Raw genomic sequence first — 21,664 nt, 5'->3', positions numbered from 1 at the left:
CCCGCCTGCCCTGCCGCTTCGGTCAATGGGGGCGGAGGGGAGCGGAGGGGCGGGGCGGCCGGTTGCCGTGGTGACGGGGACCCGGCCGCGCCTGCAACGACGCCGTCTCGTCCGTGACTCGCCGTGGCGGCCGCGGCCGGGCCCAGCACCCGCGGCAGGGGCCAGGCCTAGCGCCCGGCTAGAGGCCTTGGCCGAGCATCCCCAGAGGCGTCCGAGCCAGTGATAGCTTGCAACTGCTTCCCCGCAAAAAAAAACCCAAAACCGCCCCTTGCGAAATTCGCAGAGATAAGATGCTCGCTGAAGGATTTAGTGCGGCCTTGCTTGGGCTATAAAGTACAGGCTTGGTGACTCTATAGTAGATAAGAAAGAGGGTAAAGGGAAGCAGGCTGCTTGTAACTGGTTCCTCAGGGTCTAGCTTGGATAAATGGCGTCTGCTTAGAAGGGTGCATCCTCCAAGGCCTGGGTTCATCCAGAGGACAGCCCGTGGAGACTGCCGGCGGCCACCCGGGACCCTCAGAAGACCACTGACTCTTCTCCTGGAATAAGAAAGAGCGTGCGCCAAATAGATTAGCATATGTTAAGTAGTTCTCAGAAATCTGATGATTATGTATATAATGTAAAGATAAAAGCTGTGTAGTTTTCGAACACGGGGCGCCGCCTTTGCGAAACGATTCGTGTGTGCGCCCAGCGCTGCAATAAACAATGCCTGCTTTCTAAAACCTCAAACTGGTCTTGGAGAGTTTTTGTAACCAGATTTTTGGTAACACCAGAATCCATGACGGAGGCAGCCGTGTTTTGCAGCCCAACGCTCCTTCGCAGACTTCCTTCGTGGTGTTTCACTCCCCTCTGAATGGATAGGGTGGCTGTTGGGAAACACAGATCTGGGCAGCAGCGGTGCCGCAGGTGCGGAGCCTCTCACTGTGGTGTCCAGTGGTTAAAAATAAAATGGCAAGCTTGTAACTGCTTGTTGCGTTTCACTGCAGTAAAATATGAGTGCTTTGCGAAAGAGGTGAAAGTGTTGGTTTTTTTAATAACTTAGGGGAAGGTCCCTTTCTGTTTCTTGTGTTTGCACTTGATGAAACATTTGGGTTTGCTGTTGCAAGAAAATAGCAATCTCTAACAGGGATTTAAAGTACCTCTCTTGCCTATGGCACTGGTAATAGCTTGGGGTTTTTTCATTGCCCTTGACTGGAAATAAACCCTGGTAGAAGAACTCTTTAAATTCTCGCTAAGTTTTCTACTTGTATAAAAATAAAGCCAGCATGTTGATATCAGAGTACTTATCACACAGAAGTTTGTGCCTAATTTAATGTGTGATTACATAGTCTAAAGTTGGCTCCTAATTTCTACAGCAAATGTTGCAATCCTTTCGTTTTCTGTTATTCAGACTGCTGTGGCAACTTGGGGACAGCTTTTTAGAGTGAAAGGACTGATGTGATTCATAAATGTATTCAAGAAAGCTAATGTTCTGTTTTTCCATCTTGCAGTATGAGATGTACACTATTGAGAGGAATGCTGAAAGGACAGCGTCTGCAGGCAGGCTGCTCTACGACATGTAAGTAATCAGAGCTGAAACTCTACAGTTATGCCAGGTGCTTGTTTCCATAAATGTCAGAGTTTCCAAAAATATAATGTGAGTGTTCTTGGAAATCTGTGTGCATAAATTAAACAGAAAAGGTCTGATTAATTAAAAATAAACAGTAAAAAGGAAGGTTTTATTTTTCATTTGCCCATGCACATTCTTTCATAGGAAGGTTTTGTCTTTGAAACAGGTTTTGAGATCACTGTGCGTTCCTTGTCTCAAACTTTATTACAGGTTTGTGAATTTTCCAGACCAACCTGCTGTATGGAGGGAAATTAGCGTTATTACATCAGCATTAAGGAATGACTCGCAGGACAAGCAGACACAATTTTTAAGAGGTAAGGATTCTATTCAGTGAATAGGGAGAGTCCTGAAGGAATCTAAAGATAAGCCCTCTGGTTACATATCTAGTATGACAAGTAAATGTCAGTCTTTTTACCTTTGCTTGTGGGCTGCAGATTTTTTTGCTCAGTTCAGCCTTAGAGACCTTATTCGGTGTGTTAGGCTTTGGAAACACAAAGGGACATGAGAAGCTGATTCTCACTGCTTTGTTTCTGATATGGGTAGACTAAGTCTGCCAGAACAACAAGCACTTAGAAAAGACATTGCGTAGGGAACAAGTGGAATAGGACTTAGGAATTATTGTCCCACCAATTGCAGAGAACAATGAATGATCTTAAAAATGGGGTGAATTCATACGTATGAAGTGAGGATTATGAAAATGAACAGTGACCAGAAGGGCTTGGCGTTCACTGCTGGCAACCACAGGAAGTTTTGAAAGCAGGATTTACATCTGACAAATTATAATCTGCTGTTTGATTACGTGCTTCAGAAGCTCTAAGGATAAGCAGTGTGTAACTCTGCATACAGGCTATTCCAGTTAAGGAAACATTTGCTTTTTCATGGGGTCTGTTTATTTTTCAGAGAGAATACATAAAACTTACAGGGAGAATATGTTGGTTTCTTTTTAGTGTCTCATTGGAATTTTAAATTGAAAAAACTACCTTTTAATAATGAAAGTATTAATTGTAGAAGTGGAATGTAGGTAAAAAAATAAATTAACATTCTTGAAAAAGCATCTTAAAATGTCAAATATTTAAGTATTAGGTTTTTAAGTATTCCACTCATTAGCACTCTTACTTGCTATTTCAAGTTCTGTGCACCCGAATAAACACAGATAACTATTCATATGGACTTCTCTGAAAGAAACAGGTGTTTTTTTCCCAGGCTTAGATATTAAAGGCAGAAAAAAAGTATAAGGAAATCTCTTTCACTCTGCATGGCAAGGTGATGTTGACTAGTCTTTTACCCATTGTCAGTCACCTTTACAACTCAGACATAGCAAGTTTAACATTTTAATTTTTTTTTTTTTAAGGATTATTTGAAACCCTTCCTGGTCGTGTCCAGTGTGAAATGTTACTGAAGGCCACAGAGCAGTGTTTTAACACATTAGAAAGGGCAGAAATGCTACTACTACTCCTGCGACGTTTCCCAGAGACTGTGGTGCAACACGGGGTAAGAGAAGAGAAGCTGACAGTAGCTATTCAGGAGATTGGCGTTCTGTTTCTTGAGATTTTGCTGAAATGTATTTTCCTTTGCTTAGTGAGAGGGTGAGTCTTTTTATTAATGTTTAATTGTGACTAATAGTTCAGATTGTGGTATCTTGAGGTTACCACTAGGAAAGAATTGGGCAGAAAACAAATGGAAGCAAATAAAACAATTTTTTGTTTTGTAAATACAAAGAATATTCCATGGTTTTTGAAAAAGCAGAATGGCACAAAAAAGAGTGTAGAGGAGTATTATAGTATAAGAAAGAATATTGCTTCAGCTTTTTGTCAGTAAACTCTCACTGAGGGCAGAGTGCTTTGAGGTTATGACTAGACTCTAACAAGCAGTCTGTTTGCTTTGACTTACGAAACTACAGCTGGAGCTCTTCAAATGGTGACCTACTTTATTTAAGGATAGTTTAAAAATAGTTTAAAAATAGTTTAAAGAGTATAAAACCTGTTAGTTCTGAGACTGACTTACGCTAACATGTTCTAGCTGGTACTAGCATCAGGCACAGTGCACACTTACTACAGCTCAGGTGACAAGTTGCAGCTTCAAGGCCTGGTACCTCCATTGCTTCCCCCTGTCTTTGCACATCTTTACTGATACCATTGCATGCACAGTTTTTCTCTTGGTCTTGTTCTGCTATCTTCTGGCATTGCTTTTCACCTGTTACTAAGTAGAGCTAGTTCAACTATATATTTAGAGACTAGCACATGCAATTGCCATATAGTGAATTGCTACTCGTGCATCCACTGAATTATTGTTCAACTCCATTGAATTGCAGTTCAATAAGTTCATAAAACCACTGGTCTAGTGTTTGATTTTTATCTCTGCTTAACAGGTGGGCCTTGGAGAAACATTATTAGATGCTGAAAGTATTGAAGACCAAGAATCCCCGGTGAATTGTTTTAGAAAATTATTTGGTAAGAAAATATTAATGTTCTTGTTTTACTATACAGCTTTTTAATATGGCAAGATTCTGAGTTCAGTAAACTACTTTCAAGATACTAAGATTAGAAAACCTCTTTAGTCAGAAGAGGCTCAGGCCACATTAGGCTAGGCAGACCATATGGTACAAATTGGTATTACACTCATCCATGTGAGGTTTTTTGTGATCCTTTGTGGTGTATGGTCAGCCAGAGATGGAGGCTTACATTGCTGATTGAGAAACCTTACTTAGGACAGATAGAACAAAAAACCCCACAAACCTAAAGAATTTTTTGCTTTGTTTTCCATTTTAGTTTGTGATGTTCTTCCTCTAATAATTAACAACCCTGATGTTCGACTTCCTGCCAGCCTGTTATATAAATACCTGAATAAAGCAGCAGAATTTTATATTAACTATGTAACTAGATCTACACAGACAGAAAGCCAATATCAAGGTAAGAATATTTTTTACAAAACTAACCTTTCTTAGGATGTATTTCAGTATTACTGAAGTGACATCCATAAATGAAGAATGCATTACTTTTATGTAATGTATCCCATAGACAAGGATTAATAGTAGTATTTGATGTTTATTCGTTCTTTGATACCAAAATACCTCATGATGCTTCAACTACTTAGTCGTGATGCTCATGAAGCTTCAACATATGTACTGAGAGGTAGGACAAAATGTCCAAGATCTCCTTATCCAGCCTATCAGCTTTCTTGTACAAGGAGGCAGAAATGCCTCCTGCTCCTTGTTAGCCTTCTCAGTAAAGAATGGTTACCCTGAAAGCTCTGATATACATTTTGATATGTCTCCTTCTTGAAAATAAATCAGTTTATGAAGAGAAAAATGTGCTGGTTTTCCTAGGTTCGCAAGATTCCTCTGATATTATGTCTCCAAGCAAGCGTAGCTCTCAGAAATATGTAATAGATGGTCTCACAGAGAAATCATCCCAGATTACAGACCCTTGGGAGAGGCTATTTAAAATATTGTCTGTGGTGGGAATGAGGTGTGAATGGCAAATGGATAAGGGAAGAAGGTGAGAAATGTGTACTTTTCCGGGTATTTCTTCTCAAGGAGAATTTAACTTTTTAATTCTTAAGGGGATGGTTTGAAGAAGGATTTAACGTGAGGACATTTTGTGTAAATTCAGTGCAGCTTTTCCTTCTAGACTGTACAATGTAAAGCAAAAAATGTGGACCTAGGGCGCACTTTCAAATTAGTCTCTAAACTAAGTCTTTGTTGATGAAAGTCGTGCATAAGAGCTGTAGTACTGTGGGGTATCCTTCCCTAGGTGCCCCCGCGAAGAGAAACATGGTAAATGTTTAGTGAAGTTTCACTGGTGTGCATTCCCAGTCTCCACTGACTTGCAGCTGCGGGATTTCCTCAGCCAAAACATTAAGTTTTTCATATTCACTATGCATTCTTTCCTTTAGTTTTGGAGCCTGTGTAACATTCTGAATTCTTTTTGTCTCTCTTCCTCAGAAGTTTTGGTGATATTTTGCACCGAATGAAAGACCTCTGCAGATACATCAGTAACTTTGATAGCGATGCACATGCCAAATACAAGAATCAAGTAGTGTATTCCACAATGTTGGTCTTCTTTAAAAATGCATTCCAGTATGTCAGCAACATCCAGCCATCGCTCTTTCAAGGTTAGTTTCTAATGTTTCAACTTTCGTAAAGAGTTCTTTGTGGTTTCATTGCTAATGTCTGAAAGATCTTTTCTCATTAGTCTTTTGAAACTATCACCTTACAAAGTGACATGGGTCTTTTTTAAAATTCTCCCAAGCCATTACTCTTACCAGCAGAAGTGGTTCATGACAACTGCTGTAGTGGATCAGACCAAAGATCGATCTAACAGAAAACCACAACATTGCTCTTTGTATGGCTATGTAACTTCCAGTAATGTAAGAGGTTTGCAGTGCAAGTCCAGGGTGAGGTTAGGTTTTGTTTTGGTTTAGGACTGGAGGTTTTGGAGTAAAGGCTGCAGTGCGCTTGCCTGCTACTGAGAAGAGAACATTTCTTTAGAAAGCAAAGCACTTGTACTGATTTGAATGAATACCAGTTGAGTAAAAAAAAAGCCCACTCTTTTCTTCTCAAGTGTTAGAAGTAGGCAGCTCTTGAGATTCTAGTAATAAAACTCTTCCAGCATCACACCTGTGGTACTTTCATATCTGTTTCTCCTGGATGCTGTTTCCTACATTATGGCTTGTCTATATTTTCAGTTCACACGGGTTAGATTCCAACACAGTGGAATACATGATGGTACAGGAGAGGTGATTTCAATGTGTTGTAACCTTTGTGTAGGGGACATTTCAATGGTAGTATTTAGTTTGAATCTAGTCAAGGGAGATAACATTATTTGTTAAGCATACCAGGTTGTTTTTTTCTTGTAACATTAACTTGTAGTGGACTCCTTACACATCACTTTTGAGTAGATGGGAAAAGCTTAATATAGGCTCTTTTATGTCAACAGATGAAATGGATTGTCCTTACACTAAGCTCTCAAATTAGTTCTTTGCAATTATGAATGAGGCCTTAGCCTCATACCTCTCTGCAAATAGAAACAGAAGAAATGCACATACTGAAAATACTTGTCTGCACTGCTGTCTTGTCTGGTGGAGATTTCAAAAAGGGAAAACAGGTTAATGGATTTCCCCTTTCCTTTATATTTCTCTTTGTCTGAGCTTTGCACATCTATATATAACTTGATTGTGCAAAAGGAGAAAATGTTATTGGAAGGAAAGCTTTCTCAGTAGGGGCCATGTACCAATGTTGTTTGAGATTTAAGAAGTGTTCCTATTTTATATCTAATGAAACTTAAACACTGAGGTCTGAAATAACAGGTACCAGATCCCACTGGATGTTCTGTGACACCAGTGAAAGTAGAAATTATGTCTTCAAAATGAGGCTTCTCTAGAGGCTTTGGGGAGTGATGAAGGGCTCTGGCAGTCAATTAAAGGTTTAATTCTGTACACTGAAATCAGTGGGGGCAAAGCTGACACTGAGTGATCCTACTAGGGAAATCTTGTGATAAAATACACTCCTTTGAGGCTTCAGTGCCTGTCAGCATATTGCTTTGGTTTCTTATGAGAATGTTTTGAGAATATTGCTGTGCTTTGCCATGTTTGTGGCTGTTAATTTCAGAGCCATTTGTTGTGTTCACCTGTTGAATAGTTGTGCTTCTATAGAAGCAACTAATGTTTGATGAGAGAACACCTGCTGCCTATCTTGTGACTGCGCCATAAGAAAAGGATTCAAAGATATTCTGAAGCTCTCAAGCAAACTGTGACATCTGGTAAATGCATTCAGACCTTTATCATAAGGCTACTTTGAGAAAACCATAGCTTTACCAGCAGAATTTAAGCTTATGCAACTTCAGTGAATTAATTTCAGATTGTTTTCTCTAGCATTATATTTGTTACTTGTGAAGGAAATAAAGCCAGCTTGATGTAGGCATGAGATCTTTCAGATCAGTTTAGAGCAATCTTGAATTAATTTATCTTTAAATCCAGGTCCAAATGCTCCAAACCAAGCCCCACTGGTTCTTCTTGAGGATGTGACCAACATCTATGGTGATACCGATATTGATCGTAACAAACACATACACAAAAAGAGGAAACTTGCTGAAGGAAGAGAAAAAACAATGGTAACTTTTCTAGACTTCTCGTTTCTAACAAGAACGGCATTGGTACTGGGATTTAGACAATAGTGGTTTTGACACAGATGTCATAGACATATTTTTAGAGCTACCCTTGAATAGCTGTTCATGACCACAATTTGCAAACAGATTTTTTTGGCTAAAGCCAGCAAGAATAAAATGATTTTTGTAGCAATTGCTGTAGACATGTACGTGCTGATGTGAATACTTTTAACTTGAAGGAGTTCAGCAGAGACTTCAGAAGCTGTTAAAAATGGTAGCTATAGCAGTCAGATGTTCTACAGCTAAACCTCCAAATTAGTTGACTTTTCATGATTGGAACTGTGAATACATCTATTTCTTTAATAGTAGAAAACCACCCTTTTATAGAATTTCTCTGCTGGTAGGAGTACACACTTATACAAGAACTATGTTTCCTTTGCATTATGCCACTGTAGGCTTAAACTGAATGATAAAGTGTAAAGTATGTACGTACTTTAACATTAACAGATAATCTGGCTGAAGCTCAGTGGTGGTACGCTGTGTTTAACAGAGTGAATTCTTTTGGGATACTGTTTATCACACTGTACCACTGAGTTTCTTGGTAGCAAAACATTGTTCTAATATTAAAACAATTTAAGTGAAAAGTCACTTAAAAGCACTTCAACTAGAACTTTGGCATCTCTAGTACAGAATTGTTTTCCTGTGTTCAGTGGAACTTCTGTGACTTTAGAGTCCTTTGAAATAAGTATAAATTAAGAAGTGAATCTTTTTGTTTTATGCTGACTCTTAAGCAGAGCTCAGATGATGAGGATCCTTCTGGGAAGGCACGAAGTCGCCATATTACAGTAAACAAGGCAGATCTTGCAAACTCTATTGAAGTATTAGAGAGCTTTAAACTGGCACGAGAGAGCTGGGAGCTGCTCTATTCTCTGGAATCACTCGACAAAGGTAAGGCTAACTGCAGGCAGAGTTGCACTTAGGCTTCATTGCTGTGCGTAGAAGTCATTTTACTGTTGTTAAAGTAGAATTCCTGTCATTGTGAGTCCTTAAAATGGAATTCACTTTGGGTCCTGAGTATTTTTTACCTAAGTTCCAATAAGAAGCTTTATCAGTTGTTGCATTTCTCATTATTTTGTTCCTGGATTTTGTTTCATCCTTCATGCATCTTTGCTTATTCACCCCCACTTCTCTTGGAAGCAGCTTTTACTGAAGGAGCAGTTGGTTAGTAGTAGTGCTGACAATACTTGGTAAGAATGTGCTGCTAATGGCTGCTTTAGTTCATGTCTTTACTGTGTCTTCTCTCCCTTTCTGATAATATCTGGTGTGATAATCTTGAAAACAAATTTATCTTCTAAAAAGCAGGCAAATAGTACCATCTACCTGCTTTTAGATTTGCTGGGTGCTGTGAAGAAAAGTATAATCAAAACATGACTCTATAGGAGGACAGTATCCTATATTTGAAAGATTTCACAGTCTCACTGTTTTGTTTTTTCATTTTTAAGTTCAGCTTTTTTTTTTTCCCTAGATAATTGATTTTTAACCCAAAGCTGTGAAATGCTTCATTTTCTCTTTTACTTTTTCTTCTCTGACCACTTACACAGAGTTCACCAGAATTTGTTTGTCATGGAAGACAGACACCTGGCTTTGGTTGAGAATCTTTCTTACAGACATGATCATCTACCAGGTAAAAAAATAAAGTAAAAACTAGTAAAAATGACACCATTACGTTGATCTTCCTTCTAGTGAATAGCTGTTCTGATTAGCCAGTTTCACTGCTTTAAGTGTCTACCGATTTTATCCTTTAAAGCATGACCTTTTGGGGATGGAATCATAGCATTGTTACCACAAGCTAGGCACCCTACTTAGGATATTCCTGTCCCAATAGCAGTTTGTTGAGTCCAGCTAATTTTGGCATATGGAAAAGGCCTCTGCGTTGGCATTTTCACCAGTAGATATACGTATTGTTATGGAAGAAGAGTGCATTTTTTTCATCTGTCAGTGCATTATATTGGAACACAATCAGAGAGAATAATCTTCAAACAGCAGAAGATTTTAACATGTCTTAGTTAAAATTTATCATTCTCCTCAGAAATTAGGTTGACTGTACTCATTCCAACTGCCATCTACAGAACAAAGCTTGTTCTTTTATATTTTTTCTCTGGGGGTCTTTTATTTTTGCCTGCACTTGTACCTGAACAAGAGCTATTTCAAACTTTATTAGTCTAAATAAAGTAATGATTAACTGTGAAGAGCATGGTTATTTGTTTCAGTTATAAATGCAATTTTGTAAACAGGCTTTTTAAAGCAGAATTCTGTTTGTCTTCTCGCTGCCTTGCAAGGGATTGATTACACTCCTGTACACAGCACATCACTGGGGAGTGTTCTGCTAGATTAAAATTTTGAAGCCCTGTTACTTGGATATGCTCTGTTTTGAAAGCTTTCTGTAAGGGAATCTTTATTTCTGTCTTTCTACCTGTTGTATACAGAAGACCCTAACACTTTCTTTTTATATCTTTTTTTTAAAGGGGCAGTACAAAAAAGCAATTAGCAGCCTACATCATTTGGCAGCTCTTCAGGGCTCTCATTCTCCACAGCAAATTACAGGACAAGGATCACTAGAAAGTCAGAGAGCACTAATCCAGTTAGCAACATGCCACTTTGCCCTTGGAGAATATCGGGTATGTACAGTATTCCACACACTGGTCCTTCATCATCTGGCCCTGTGGTTCCCGTTTGTCATCTTCCCTTGAATTTTCCCGTTAGCCTGCTTTCAACAGGGTAGCGAACATAAGCCAGCGTCTACTGAAAAATCCACACTTCACGGGGAGCAGAATTGCACTTCCTGGCACATTGACTGTTAGCATCTCTCTTATATACTGTATTTGGTGGTTATGATTTGGGGGGTTTAGTTAGGATTTTCCATAGCTACAAGTGTTTGAATTGTCTATAAAGGTAATGTTAAATTTGAATTCCTTAACTTTACTGAAACAGTTTTAAATATTGAGGGAAAATTCTTAGGTATAGGCTTCCTGAGGCAGGGGAAAGAAAAGGTTTATAGAAAAGAAACTAGCCTGACCTCTGAACGTGCTTTACGTTTGCAATACATATTTTGTGGTTTTAGTATTACAGGAGTGCATGGTGGTCTGAGGTCAGTCAGTGTCAGCACTAATAATAAAGGCTGGGTCTCTTAGGATCTAACATAATCCTGGTACTACTGGACAAGTCTTTTTGTCCCTTCCAGTTTACTACTTTTTCATTGGAAGTGTGGTAATACATGCCCACAGACCTCTTATTGTCTCCAAGAAATAGCATTAAAAATTCACTGAATTCCTGTCATGCTGTCAGATTGCCGTTCTATTTTTACCATAGTATCATGGTTTAAGCCCAGCCGGCAGCAAAGCACAACGAGGCCGCTTGCTCACTCCTCCCCCCCGGTGGGATGGGGAGGAGAAAATACAAAGAAAAGCTCGTGGGTCGAGACAAGGCCAGGGAGGGATCACTTACCATTTATGGTCATGGGCAAAAGACAGGCTCAACTTGGGGAAGAACCAAAATCAATTTAATTTACTACCAATCAAATCAAAACAAGGATAATGAGAAGTAAACCCAAACCTTAGAACACCTTCCCCCACCCCTCCCTCCTTCCTGGCTCAACTCCACTCATTATTTTCTCTGCCACCTCCTCTCCCCAGCAGCACAGGGGGATGAGGAATGGGGGTTGGGGTCAGTTCATCACACCTTGTCTCTGCTGCTCCTTCCTCCTCAGGGGGAGGACTCCTCACTCTTCCCCTGCTCCACCATGGGGTCCCTCCCACAGGAGACAGTCCTTCACAAACTTTTCCAGCATCAGTCACAGACTGCTCCAGTGCAGGCTTTCCCATGGAGTCACGGCCATCTCCGGGGGCATCCCCCTGCTCTGATGTGGGCCCCTCCCTGGGCTGCAGGTGGGCATCTGCTCCCCCGCTCCCCTCCATGGGTTGGGGGGGGGACAGCCTGCCATCTCACCATGGGCTGCAGGGGCATCCCCTCCTCTGGCACACCTCCTCCCCTCCTTCTGCACTGACCTCGGGGTCTGCAGAGGTGTTCCTCTCACATTCCAGTCTTCTCCCCCACTGTAGGTGGTTCTTAAATACATTATCCCAGAGGCACTACCCCCATCACTAATGGGGTTGGGGTTGGCCTTGGCCAGAGGCAGGTCCAACTTGGAGCTGGGGAAGCTTCTAGCAGCTTCTCACAGGAGCCACCCCTGCAGCCCCTCCCCTGCTACCAAAATCCCGCCACACAAACCCAATACACATGGACAGAATATGCTTTTAAAAATTATTCTAAGAATTCATTTGAAAACTTAATCCTTCAAAATAAAGTTTTTGATTGTAGTTGTTTTGATCTTACGCTCTTGAAATGAAGAATGCCAATACATATTTTTTCACAATTAAAATGACTTATGTAGGCTCTCAGAGATTGTTTAATGACAGTTTGGCTGAGCAAAAAGGTGTAGCTAAGTTACACATTAAGTCCACTCAAGTTCTAGCAGAGAATTTTGTGATTATTTTTTCTTTTGCAATGTCAAAGTTTTTAATCATTATTAACATATCTGAATTTTAAGAACTTTAATTCAGACTTAGCATTATCATGGCTCTCTTCTTTTTATAGCAAACATGTGAAAAAGTGCTTGACCTTGTGTGCTGTATTTCACTTCCAATACAAGAAGGAGGTAAAGTACAAGAGGAGCAACCTAAAGTGAAGTCTAAATTCAGGAAAGGTATGGAGTTGCTACTGCCCTAAACTCAGTATCAGCTCAATTTTAGTTCATGTGTTTCAGCTGAGTATGTAATTCTTCTCTTTTTGTATTACGAAAAGGGAGGAAGTTCTTTATCCCTCTTGTTTTTGTGAGTGGTTTTCCTGCTGGTACCTGTTAAAGTATATTGGTGACAAAGTCCTACCACGGGAAAAGAGAAATGAAGAAAAAATTTTAAAATGTGTAACTTCATGTGTTGAATCATTCGTAATTTACCTTCAAAGTTTTCCCCCCTACCTGAGATTTGACAACTGTAGATTTGTTTTGCTCCGTTCTAATTTCATTCAAACTTAGATAAGCATGAGACCCCTAAAGAAGTGTATGATAAACTGTTCTGTTGCAGGGTCTGATTTGAAGCTTTGGCCATGTACCAGTAGAGCTATCATGCCCTACTGCCTTCATCTATTGTTAGCTTGTTTCAAGGTAAGCTGTAGTCAACGCTTGAAATTCTCTTGTGTCTTTAAGGCCTAGTTTATGTATCTGGGGTCCTGAGACTGCATAGCCTTATCCCAGTAGTGTGACTAGGAGTGAAGGGCTGTTCTTGACTCAAGTGCTTCTTACCTAAATGGGTTTGTGACGGGTCTTTTTTGCAGGGGGAGGGAGTGTTGGTGGAGGACGGTTTGTTCTCTCTTTTTTTCTCTTCTATTCATTTTAGTTTGGGCAGAGGAGATAGAATTAATCTCAAATATTTTTGTCTGTATTCAGACTTCTTTTATAGGTCAGTGGAGAGAATGTGGTATTTTGGCTGGAAATTTCCAGCCTATTTTAAATGTATATACTAGTGCAGAATGAAGTATGCTCCTGAAGAACTTTTGTATTTGCACAGATGTAGGTGAGATGAATCCCATATATTTTTAAAAGCAACATGTGTTTCCTGGTTGTCTCAATGTCAGTTTTTTCCCTGAAGCTCAGAGCTTTCACAGACAGCAGAGACGATATGGCGCTGGGCCACGTAGTTGTTCTGCTTCAGCATGAATGGCCAAGGGGTGAGAATTTGTTCCTGAAAGCCATCAACAAAATCTGCCAACAAGGAAACTTCCAGTATGAGAATTTTTTCAACTACGTCACAAGTATCCTTTCTCTAACCAAGAATGTCTTTCACATCAAAAACTGTGTGCTGGGGTGTTGAAAAAGCTGTTAGTTTCAGCAGCAGCTCTCTCCGTGAATCATATTCTGTTTTTATTTCTATACCATGCAAGCTTCTTGTAATATGTGGCAGTGCACAATGGACTATAAATATGCCTCCTGTCACCTGTTCCGGCACATAGGAGTACCCTTAAGTACACTGCAATTGCACTTCCATTCAGAAAAACAGCAGCAGCTTGGGTTGCTCGTGCAAGTGATGGCAGTCTTTTTCAGTAAGATATATAGGGCATTGTACTACAAGGTTGTTAACAAAAATGATAAAGTGGTACCTATGCTTCAAAGAGTTGAATGATTTTGGCTATTGTTTATGAAATGCTTTGTGTGGGTAAGATTTTTTGGTTGAGTAAGATAATGAGCTATGTCAAAGTCCACGCAAAGCACATCTAATTTCTATATTTAGGTTATCTGACATACGTTTTCATCAGCATACACACGTGGACAATTTAGTGTTTAACCTAAAGAGACATCCAGTCATGGTCCCCAGGAAGCAAGGGGTCTAACTCCTATCTGAGACAACTAAAAAAGCCCTGGTGTTAAAGGAAGGGAAAAAAAAAGAATAAAAGCTAAATAAGGGACCAAAATAGAAAACTAAAAATGGTGGTATGTGCCACCATGGTGGCATTTCCTTCAGTCCCAGCCTCCGTATGCACTGCTTTGATAATCTGCAATGCAGGAAAAGGAAGTAAAAACAACCAGGGAATTTGTTTGGAGAGATGTGCTTTCTTTACCTCTGTCTAGCTATACATAAGAAGAAATGAAGAAAGGAAAGAAATTGACTGATGTGTGTATTTTGCACTTTAAAAAGCCATTTCTCATGAATTTGTGGAGGATTAGGAATACCTGCTATGATTATCCTTATCATTTTTGAGATACTTCAATAGTTGTTCATTTTGACTGTCCTTTCAGCAATGTGGCTTCAGATGTGAGGGGTAAGAAGGAATGTTCTCTATCATTTTTTCCCTACTCAAATCTTTAACGTTTTCTTCAGATATTGATATGTTGGAGGAATTTGCCTATTTAAGAACACAGGAAGGAGGGAAAATCCATCTGGAACTGCTGCCAAATCAAGCAATGTTGATCAAGTAAGCATAAAAAAGCATTTACTGGTTGTCTTTGCTCTCATGTAATCTTCTGGACAGTAAGTTTGTCATGTCTTTCAGTTTAAATTTAAGGAGTTGGCTAAGGAGTTCAAACAAGGCTGTGAGTTTCTTTTTCTGACTCTCCTGCTGATCTGTGAATGCTTTTTGGGGGTTCTTCAACTTTAAACTCCTACTTTTACAGAACTTTATTTTTAAGTGTGGCATTTGCTTTAGAATGATTCAGACACTTGCACTTTGCAGGAATTCTTTAAATAATTAGGCATGAGTGCAAGGTGGTGTTAATAATTTTGCTGAACAGTAATGCTGAACAGAAAGCACTATTTGTTGTAAACAAAGTTATGAAAGGCCACTGAATGATGGAAAAACAAGTATAAGACATAAATTAAATTAGACTCCAGGTAAACTCTAATAACCTTTCTGTCAGAACTAGCAGGTCATCTCTTGCTATGTACTGAACAAGCTTACTCTGCTTAGCTTATTACGAGATGCTGAAGGAAATTAATAATTTGGATTAACTTCCTAGGTGTTCTTAGTTTTGGGTCAAGACTGAACAAGTATCTGCTGTAGGGTTTTAGTGGCAGAATGTTTTGGAATATCCTGGTTGTTTATTAGAACTTGTGGTATTTTGCTTTGTAAGAGGGGGACTGCTAAAGTTTGTTGAAATTCCAGTTTGGGTCAATGTATTCTGGCTATTCATTAACTAGAAATGGGCTAAAGTTTTCAAAAAATGGGAGCCTAACATTAGACAACTGGATCCAAATTTGGACTAGTAAATAGATTTTCCAGAGTTCTAGGTAACCAACACAAAAATGAGATACTAGGTATAATTAAAGAAAAGAAGAAATGCAAATGCTTAATTATGTGACAGAATTTTCTCTTTTAAGCTCTAGATTTTCAAACTCTTATCCTTGCTATATCTCACTGCTTGTAACCAGCTGTATGAAAACAAGAGTCAGGGTATGCTGCACTACGTATGATGTTAAGTAATAAGCTTTGTCAGCAGGAGGGCTTAGCACTGAAGACTACGCCTGGTAACTTCTTAGCTGCTATTTCAAGTTAGTTGCAATAATTCAGTGCCATTTCTCTGTGTCATGGCTTTTAGTTTGATTGGTGTGGTAGCTGTTACTTACTGTTCTGACTCCACCAGTCAGGAAGTAGGTAGCCAGCAGTGTTTCTAGCAAGACAGGAATATGTCTTTGACCTCCTTTTGACCAGTGTTATGTTTCCTGAATGATGGAAATGCTTGTAGAAGAGCGGTCCATTTCTTTCTGCTTATTCAGCCAAAACGGCCAAATATCCCGTCCAGCTGGAAAAGCTGTGTACAGTGTCTGTGTCTCTTATGTGGCTGAGATGTGTAGGACAGGAACCACTTCATCGGAGAGCTCATGGGAGGGAGAGTTCAGGGTGTAGTCCATTAATTGGAGATGACGTCTACTCCCCTGGTACCCCAGATATTTTTTTAGCTGGACTAGGTATGAGGCTCAGGGATGGTGTCACTCAACACTGTTGACCTCAGCAACACTAGTTAGCTCATGGTCTCCCCCAGCTAGGGTTTTAGATAAAGTGCTCCAGCACAGCTCCGTTTCCTGGGTCAGTGGTTGCTAGTCTCAAAATCTGCAGACTGGCTTTCATCTTTCAAAACTACCACCAGTTCTGGTTGTATGAGCTGCTGCACTATCCCAGTAATTAGCTGAGGCAGCTTAGATACTATTCAGTCATGCACAGGAAGACTCTGTGAGTTTGCCACAGCAGTCCAAAGATGAAGTCGTTGCTCCTTTGCCTGATCTTTCCTCAGCATAAATGTACGTAGCAATCCTGCATCTTAATTGATGGGAAATGTATTACAGGTATTACATGGTTTTTATAAGGACAGCTTTTTGTTTCATGACTTAGAGGACTTTTTCTCCCCAGGTGAATTCCACATTCTTCCAGTACTTTTCCTCAGTACCTTATACTTTATAGGAAATGATATTCATTTTTCTGAACCCAGGAAAGCAAACTGCAATGTGGTTTTCAAAAGCTGAAGGAAGATCTTGGCAGCCTGCAGACTTATAATTGGGTCCTGCAAAATATATATACATATAGCTTTGTATATACAAGCTTGTAAGCTTTCCCTTTGCTTGTATCCATTGTGGGAATATGAAGGTCCGTGGTTTTGGTTTTAACTGGTGATATAGCCAGCTCATTCTGTTTGCACTGTCAACAAGACTTCTACGATGAGCTTGGAATGCAACCACTAAGTGCCTCTGAACTCCATTCTAGACAAGCCAAGTTTCATAGTTTTACTGATTATACATGTCAGTAGTGGCAGTGTTAACTAGTGAGGTTAAAGAGGAAAAGAACAATATGCAAGGAATGACTGATTAATATCATGCTCCACTTTTTGATAAGTCTTACTCTAATTAGTCTAATCTTAGCATACCAAACTGTGTAAACTTGATGTGAAAGCTGTTGAGTGTTCTGCCTCTACTCACATTCCCATCACATCTCCCTTTGGGGACAGAGAAGGAAAAGCTCAGTTGGTTTGAAGTGGAACAGTATCTTGAAAGTGTAATTTTTATTCTGATTGTGCACTTGGGTATGTTTAGTTCTGACTGCAGATCTTGCAAACAGTAATGAAGACACCATTGCACAGAATCCCTTTTGCAAACATCTGCCACTCTGGGACTAATAACATCTTGCTGTTGCTTTGTATTTTCTGTTCCCCTTGTCCATTTTTGCAAGTAGTGGACTCGTTGACACCAAGAACTCTTGAAAAATTATCTCATTTGAGGAATTCTTGTGAATATTTTATTTCGGGTTATTGTAGCTGTACTGGAGTGTTTCTGTACTACTAAAATGCCCCATCTTTGACTTTTATAAGCATAGCTCTCCATCCATATTCATTAATAAATTATAGATACTAACCAAAATGCCCACCTGTGAAATCTGAAGGTAGGCACCTAACTCAATATTATAGGCATGTAAGTGCGAGTCTTGCTTCTCTGCTCCCTTCTTAGCATCTATGGGGATGAACGATGCACTCGGTACTTGGGTGCCTAATAAGATTTAGGTGACATTTTGAAAGACTTAGGGTCAGAAACTATACCTGTTCTGTATATACCAAATTTCTCATTTCTCCTTAGGTGGGGTGTTGGATTTGCTCTAAGCTGGATGTGTGAGGTTATTATCTTGTGTTATAGAAAGCACATGTAGATAAGGACTTAACTTCACTGAGAAGACAAACTGTCTTTCAGCTGAGATGCCTGTTGTGGTTTAACCCCAGCCAGCAACTAAGCACCACGCAGCTGCTCACTCACTCCCCCCCATCCAGTGGGATGGGGGAGAAAATCAGGAAAAGAAGTAAAACTCCTGGGTTGAGATAAGAACGGTTTAATAGAACAGAAAAGAAGAAACTGATAATGATAATGATAACACTAATAAAATGACAACAGTAGTAATAAAAGGATTGAAATGTACAAATGATGCGCAGGGCAATTGCCCCCCCCCCGCCGACCGACACCCAGCCAGTTCCCGAGCGGCGAATCCCTGCCCCCCACTTCCCGGTTCCTAAACTAGATGGGACGTCACATGGTATGCAATACACTGTTGGCCAGTTTGGGTCAGGTGCCCTGGCTGGGCATGAGAAGCTGAAAAATCCTTGACTCTAGTCTAAACACTACTGAGCAACAACTGAAAACATCAGTGTTATCAACATTCTTCTCATACTGAACTCAAAACATAGCACTGTACCAGCTACTAGGAAGACAGGTAACTCTATCCCAGCTGAAACCAGGACAGTGCCTTTTGGTGGCTAGTTCATGTGGCCCTCCTAGTCATAAATGGGAGGTTGCTCTGAGTGGGCATTTGTGCTCTGACATTGTGACGTCCTCTAACAGCCGTTTTTGTATGCAGTTTGAGTTTGAAAAGGTGAAAAAGGCCATCTGTGGGCTAATGAAAAGATACTTAGGCAACCTGTAACAAACACTGTCATGTACTCAACTTGGCCGATACCCACTGTGCATGCACTCGGCTTGGGCTCAGCAGCAAATCCCTTAACTCCAAGTTGTGGGCTCTTCCAGTTCGCTGACGCTCTCTTGCCAGCTCTGCAGGGAAGCTGTGGTATCTGCAGTGCTTCTCTGATTAAGTCTTTTCTGATTGACACGCTTCCTGGGAAGAGCTACAACGGTTCATTGTAGTACAACTGTGAATTGTTTTTGCACCTACCGCTGTCCTTTCTCCCAGTGTAACTGTCCAAAAATATGTGTCTATATTTAGACCACAGTTGCAGAACAGCCTTGCAATGAAATCTGGGGATATTTGCATGTTTGATGCTGTTAGGGTTCTGCACCCCTTTGGCTGTTTGGTGGTCAGATTGCTGTGTGGTCTCACCCTAGTTCTTTGTTGCTCCTTTTTCTGGAGAGTTGTTTTGCACCAGAGGGGGAGTTGGTGTGTGGGTGTTTGAATGCTGCTATTTGCTGTTTTTTAAAGGACTTCTAGCCCTCCCATGGGGTTACTGCAGCAGGAATTCATACCTGTGCTACAGCCCAGCATACAGACTGCTGACAGGTACCAAGTGGAAAAACCCTGCTCATAGTGTGCTGTGTTTTGTCAACATGTTTTACTGCCCATGGTTTTCAGCAATCTGTTACTCAATATTTATCTTTTTTTTTTCTCCATTTGTGCCTACATTGCCTGGCAAACCATGTTGTTCTATTATAACATTTATTTTTCTTTTTCCCATAAGTTGCCAGTATCCATGTCCTTTCAATTTAATAATCACTGTTGAATTTAAACAGAAATGTAGAAATCCCCCAAAATGATACCGAAGTTCAATCACATATTAGGAAGAGTATAATCCTTTCTTTTCAAGATACTGGTTACTGGATCTGTTTGTAGCTCTCTTCTTCATTTAAGTTGTTCTGAATTCTTTTCCCTGTTTTCCAGCTGTTACATGACACACATCTTCAAAAGCGCTGCTGGCTTGCTCAGTAGCTGTAGGTTGCATATTCTCCTTTAGGTTGTAACTGACCATAGCACTCGGCTGCCAGCAACGTTTAGGACAGTAAAGATGGAAAACAGGGCTTATCCCATAACCTCTGAATATGCTGGAGTATTTTCAGTGCAGTTTTGCTTCACTCAGCCTAGCTCATCAATGAATTGCCCAGTAGTCTCCAGGCTAGTCTCTTCTTTGCCTTTTCCACATGTTACGGAGGTATCTACTGTTTTGGCAGAGAAGTCTCTTCTGAAATGCTGGACTTTCTGATTTAAGTGAAGGTGGGGTGGTATTGTTGGTGAGGGTAATTCCCAGACTTTCCCCTTTCTTATTTCCAGCATCTCTGGATTGGCACAGGTGCCCTCACCCTTTTTTTTAAATTTCCTTTCTGTCTTTCAGTGGGCTTGCTGGGCTCAGTCCAGCTCTTCCTTTCTTACCCATGACTCAGGACTTGTCTCAACGTTAGCATTGTTTTTCTCTCTAATTTAATTTATGCTTCTCCTTTAGTAGTACTAGGGCTCTCATTTCAGGGCATATCTTTTGCTTCCCTTCCCAAGTAGGGCTTGCAGGTAAATGTTACAAAGTCTTGATCTTACCCATCCAGTTCTGGACCAGTGTGAGTAAAGTGTAGTGCTTTGGTGCTGCAGAACATTGTTTTAAGGACAAGATTTAGGTATTGAGTGCTACGGGCCAGCAAGAGGACAAAGAACTGTTCATAAGAACAGCCTTTAACAGGGCAATATCCCAAGTTTCCCCAGCCAGCACTGCTTTAGCTTGCTCAGTAGCTGGACCTTTGTTCTGTTTGAAAACAAGTCCTGAACTTCTGCTCAGAATAAATGTAATCCCTGTCTGGTGTCTAGTATCTCCACAAGAGCTGGCTTCTACTGATGCAGACTCACAGCCTGGCTTGATTTGGGCTTTGTGTTGGCCTGTCAAGTGTTCACTGCGCCTTTCATTAGTCAAAGAGTTATTGGGCCCACAGGATTGTATAGCTCCTTCCTGCATTTTCCTACTGGTACAAGATGCCCTCTGCTCTTTATGGTGGCAGCCATCTGTCCCCTTCCTCCAGAGAAAGCAGGTTCATCTTTTCACTCTTCTTTCAACCCCAGCCATTCATAGAAGTGATTACACGGAGGAAGTGGCATGGGCTGCAAAGGTAGAGAGAAAAAAAATACTCCTTTCCCCAAGCAAGAACTCTGTACATGCTGGGTTAAGAAAAGAGATCTTCCTGTTACCCAGAACAGCACCGTTTCCCCTCCCCTCCAAGAGTCATAATCAAAGCAGTGAAAGCATAGACTTTTGCGGAACTTCTAACTGTTGAAAGACACGTGATTTTTTAAAAAAAAATAGCGTAGTACAGGCTATTTGGCTCTCCTTATAGAAATTCAGGTATGGACAGTAGATATATAGTAAATGACATGCAGCACTTTTAAAATACTGTAGTGCACCAAATAACTGTTATTTGATTTTGTCTGTCTCTCTCCTTCATGGCTTAAGGCATCATACCGTTACCCGGGGTATAACTAAAGGAGTGAAAGAAGATTTCCGCCTGGCCATGGAGCGCCAGGTCTCACGCTGTGGGGAAAATCTCATGGTGGTCTTGCATAGGTTCTGCATTAATGAGAAAATACTGCTGCTTCAGACTCTTGCTTGAATGGACTGGATCATGATGCAATGTCTCTTACGGAGAGAGGGGAAGGCTCTTAATTGTATAAACAGCGGTGTGGCTGTGGAAAATCACTTGTCCAGAGTCAAAGAAGTTCCCTATGAGTTACAGGTTCTGTAATACACAAACACTACTCAGTGTTTGTTCACTGCTTACTTTTCTTATGTGGGTAGATCAAACTTTATAAATAAAACTTTGTTTAAGAAGTCTTCTGTAATGTCCTATTTTTGGGGGTTTTTCTTCCATAGCATTATACTAAGGTGTGCATC

At 40.4% G+C, this 21,664-nt stretch overlaps 1 protein-coding gene and 1 long non-coding RNA gene across 3 annotated transcripts in view; one reads left to right on the top strand and one right to left on the bottom strand.

Annotated features, from left to right (window-relative positions):
• The window catches only part of INTS10 (integrator complex subunit 10), a 21,887-nt gene extending 260 nt beyond the window's left edge, over positions 1–21,627 (top strand). The window contains exons 2-18 of one of the 2 annotated variants that reach the window (XM_010586257.1): positions 1,488–1,555; positions 1,817–1,920; positions 2,958–3,097; positions 3,975–4,056; positions 4,375–4,515; positions 4,932–5,103; positions 5,550–5,719; positions 7,583–7,716; positions 8,505–8,658; positions 9,312–9,394; positions 10,236–10,388; positions 12,364–12,472; positions 12,852–12,931; positions 13,416–13,578; positions 14,643–14,736; positions 19,225–19,302; positions 21,227–21,627. In XM_010586257.1, coding sequence (XP_010584559.1) covers positions 1,488–1,555; positions 1,817–1,920; positions 2,958–3,097; positions 3,975–4,056; positions 4,375–4,515; positions 4,932–5,103; positions 5,550–5,719; positions 7,583–7,716; positions 8,505–8,658; positions 9,312–9,394; positions 10,236–10,388; positions 12,364–12,472; positions 12,852–12,931; positions 13,416–13,578; positions 14,643–14,736; positions 19,225–19,302; positions 21,227–21,383 — 2,082 coding nt within the window. In that variant the 3' untranslated portion in view covers positions 21,384–21,627. The remainder of the gene's footprint in view (positions 1–1,487; positions 1,556–1,816; positions 1,921–2,957; positions 3,098–3,974; positions 4,057–4,374; positions 4,516–4,931; positions 5,104–5,549; positions 5,720–7,582; positions 7,717–8,504; positions 8,659–9,311; positions 9,395–10,235; positions 10,389–12,363; positions 12,473–12,851; positions 12,932–13,415; positions 13,579–14,642; positions 14,737–19,224; positions 19,303–21,226) is intronic. The other variant, XM_010586258.1, reaches the window with a different exon arrangement.
• On the bottom strand, positions 16,209–19,306 carry LOC104843360. The gene is made up of 2 exons (XR_775555.1): positions 18,538–19,306; positions 16,209–17,999 (listed from the first exon to the last, which is right to left on the bottom strand). It is a non-coding gene; the product is annotated as an uncharacterized LOC104843360 (long non-coding RNA).
• Positions 21,628–21,664: the final 37 nt, after the last annotated feature.

This window comes from Haliaeetus leucocephalus, unplaced genomic scaffold (genome assembly GCF_000737465.1).
Source record: "Haliaeetus leucocephalus isolate CR32 unplaced genomic scaffold, Haliaeetus_leucocephalus-4.0 Scaffold140, whole genome shotgun sequence".
Classification (NCBI taxonomy): domain Eukaryota; kingdom Metazoa; phylum Chordata; class Aves; order Accipitriformes; family Accipitridae; genus Haliaeetus; species Haliaeetus leucocephalus.
This window is presented reverse-complemented; position numbering and strand designations above follow the sequence as displayed.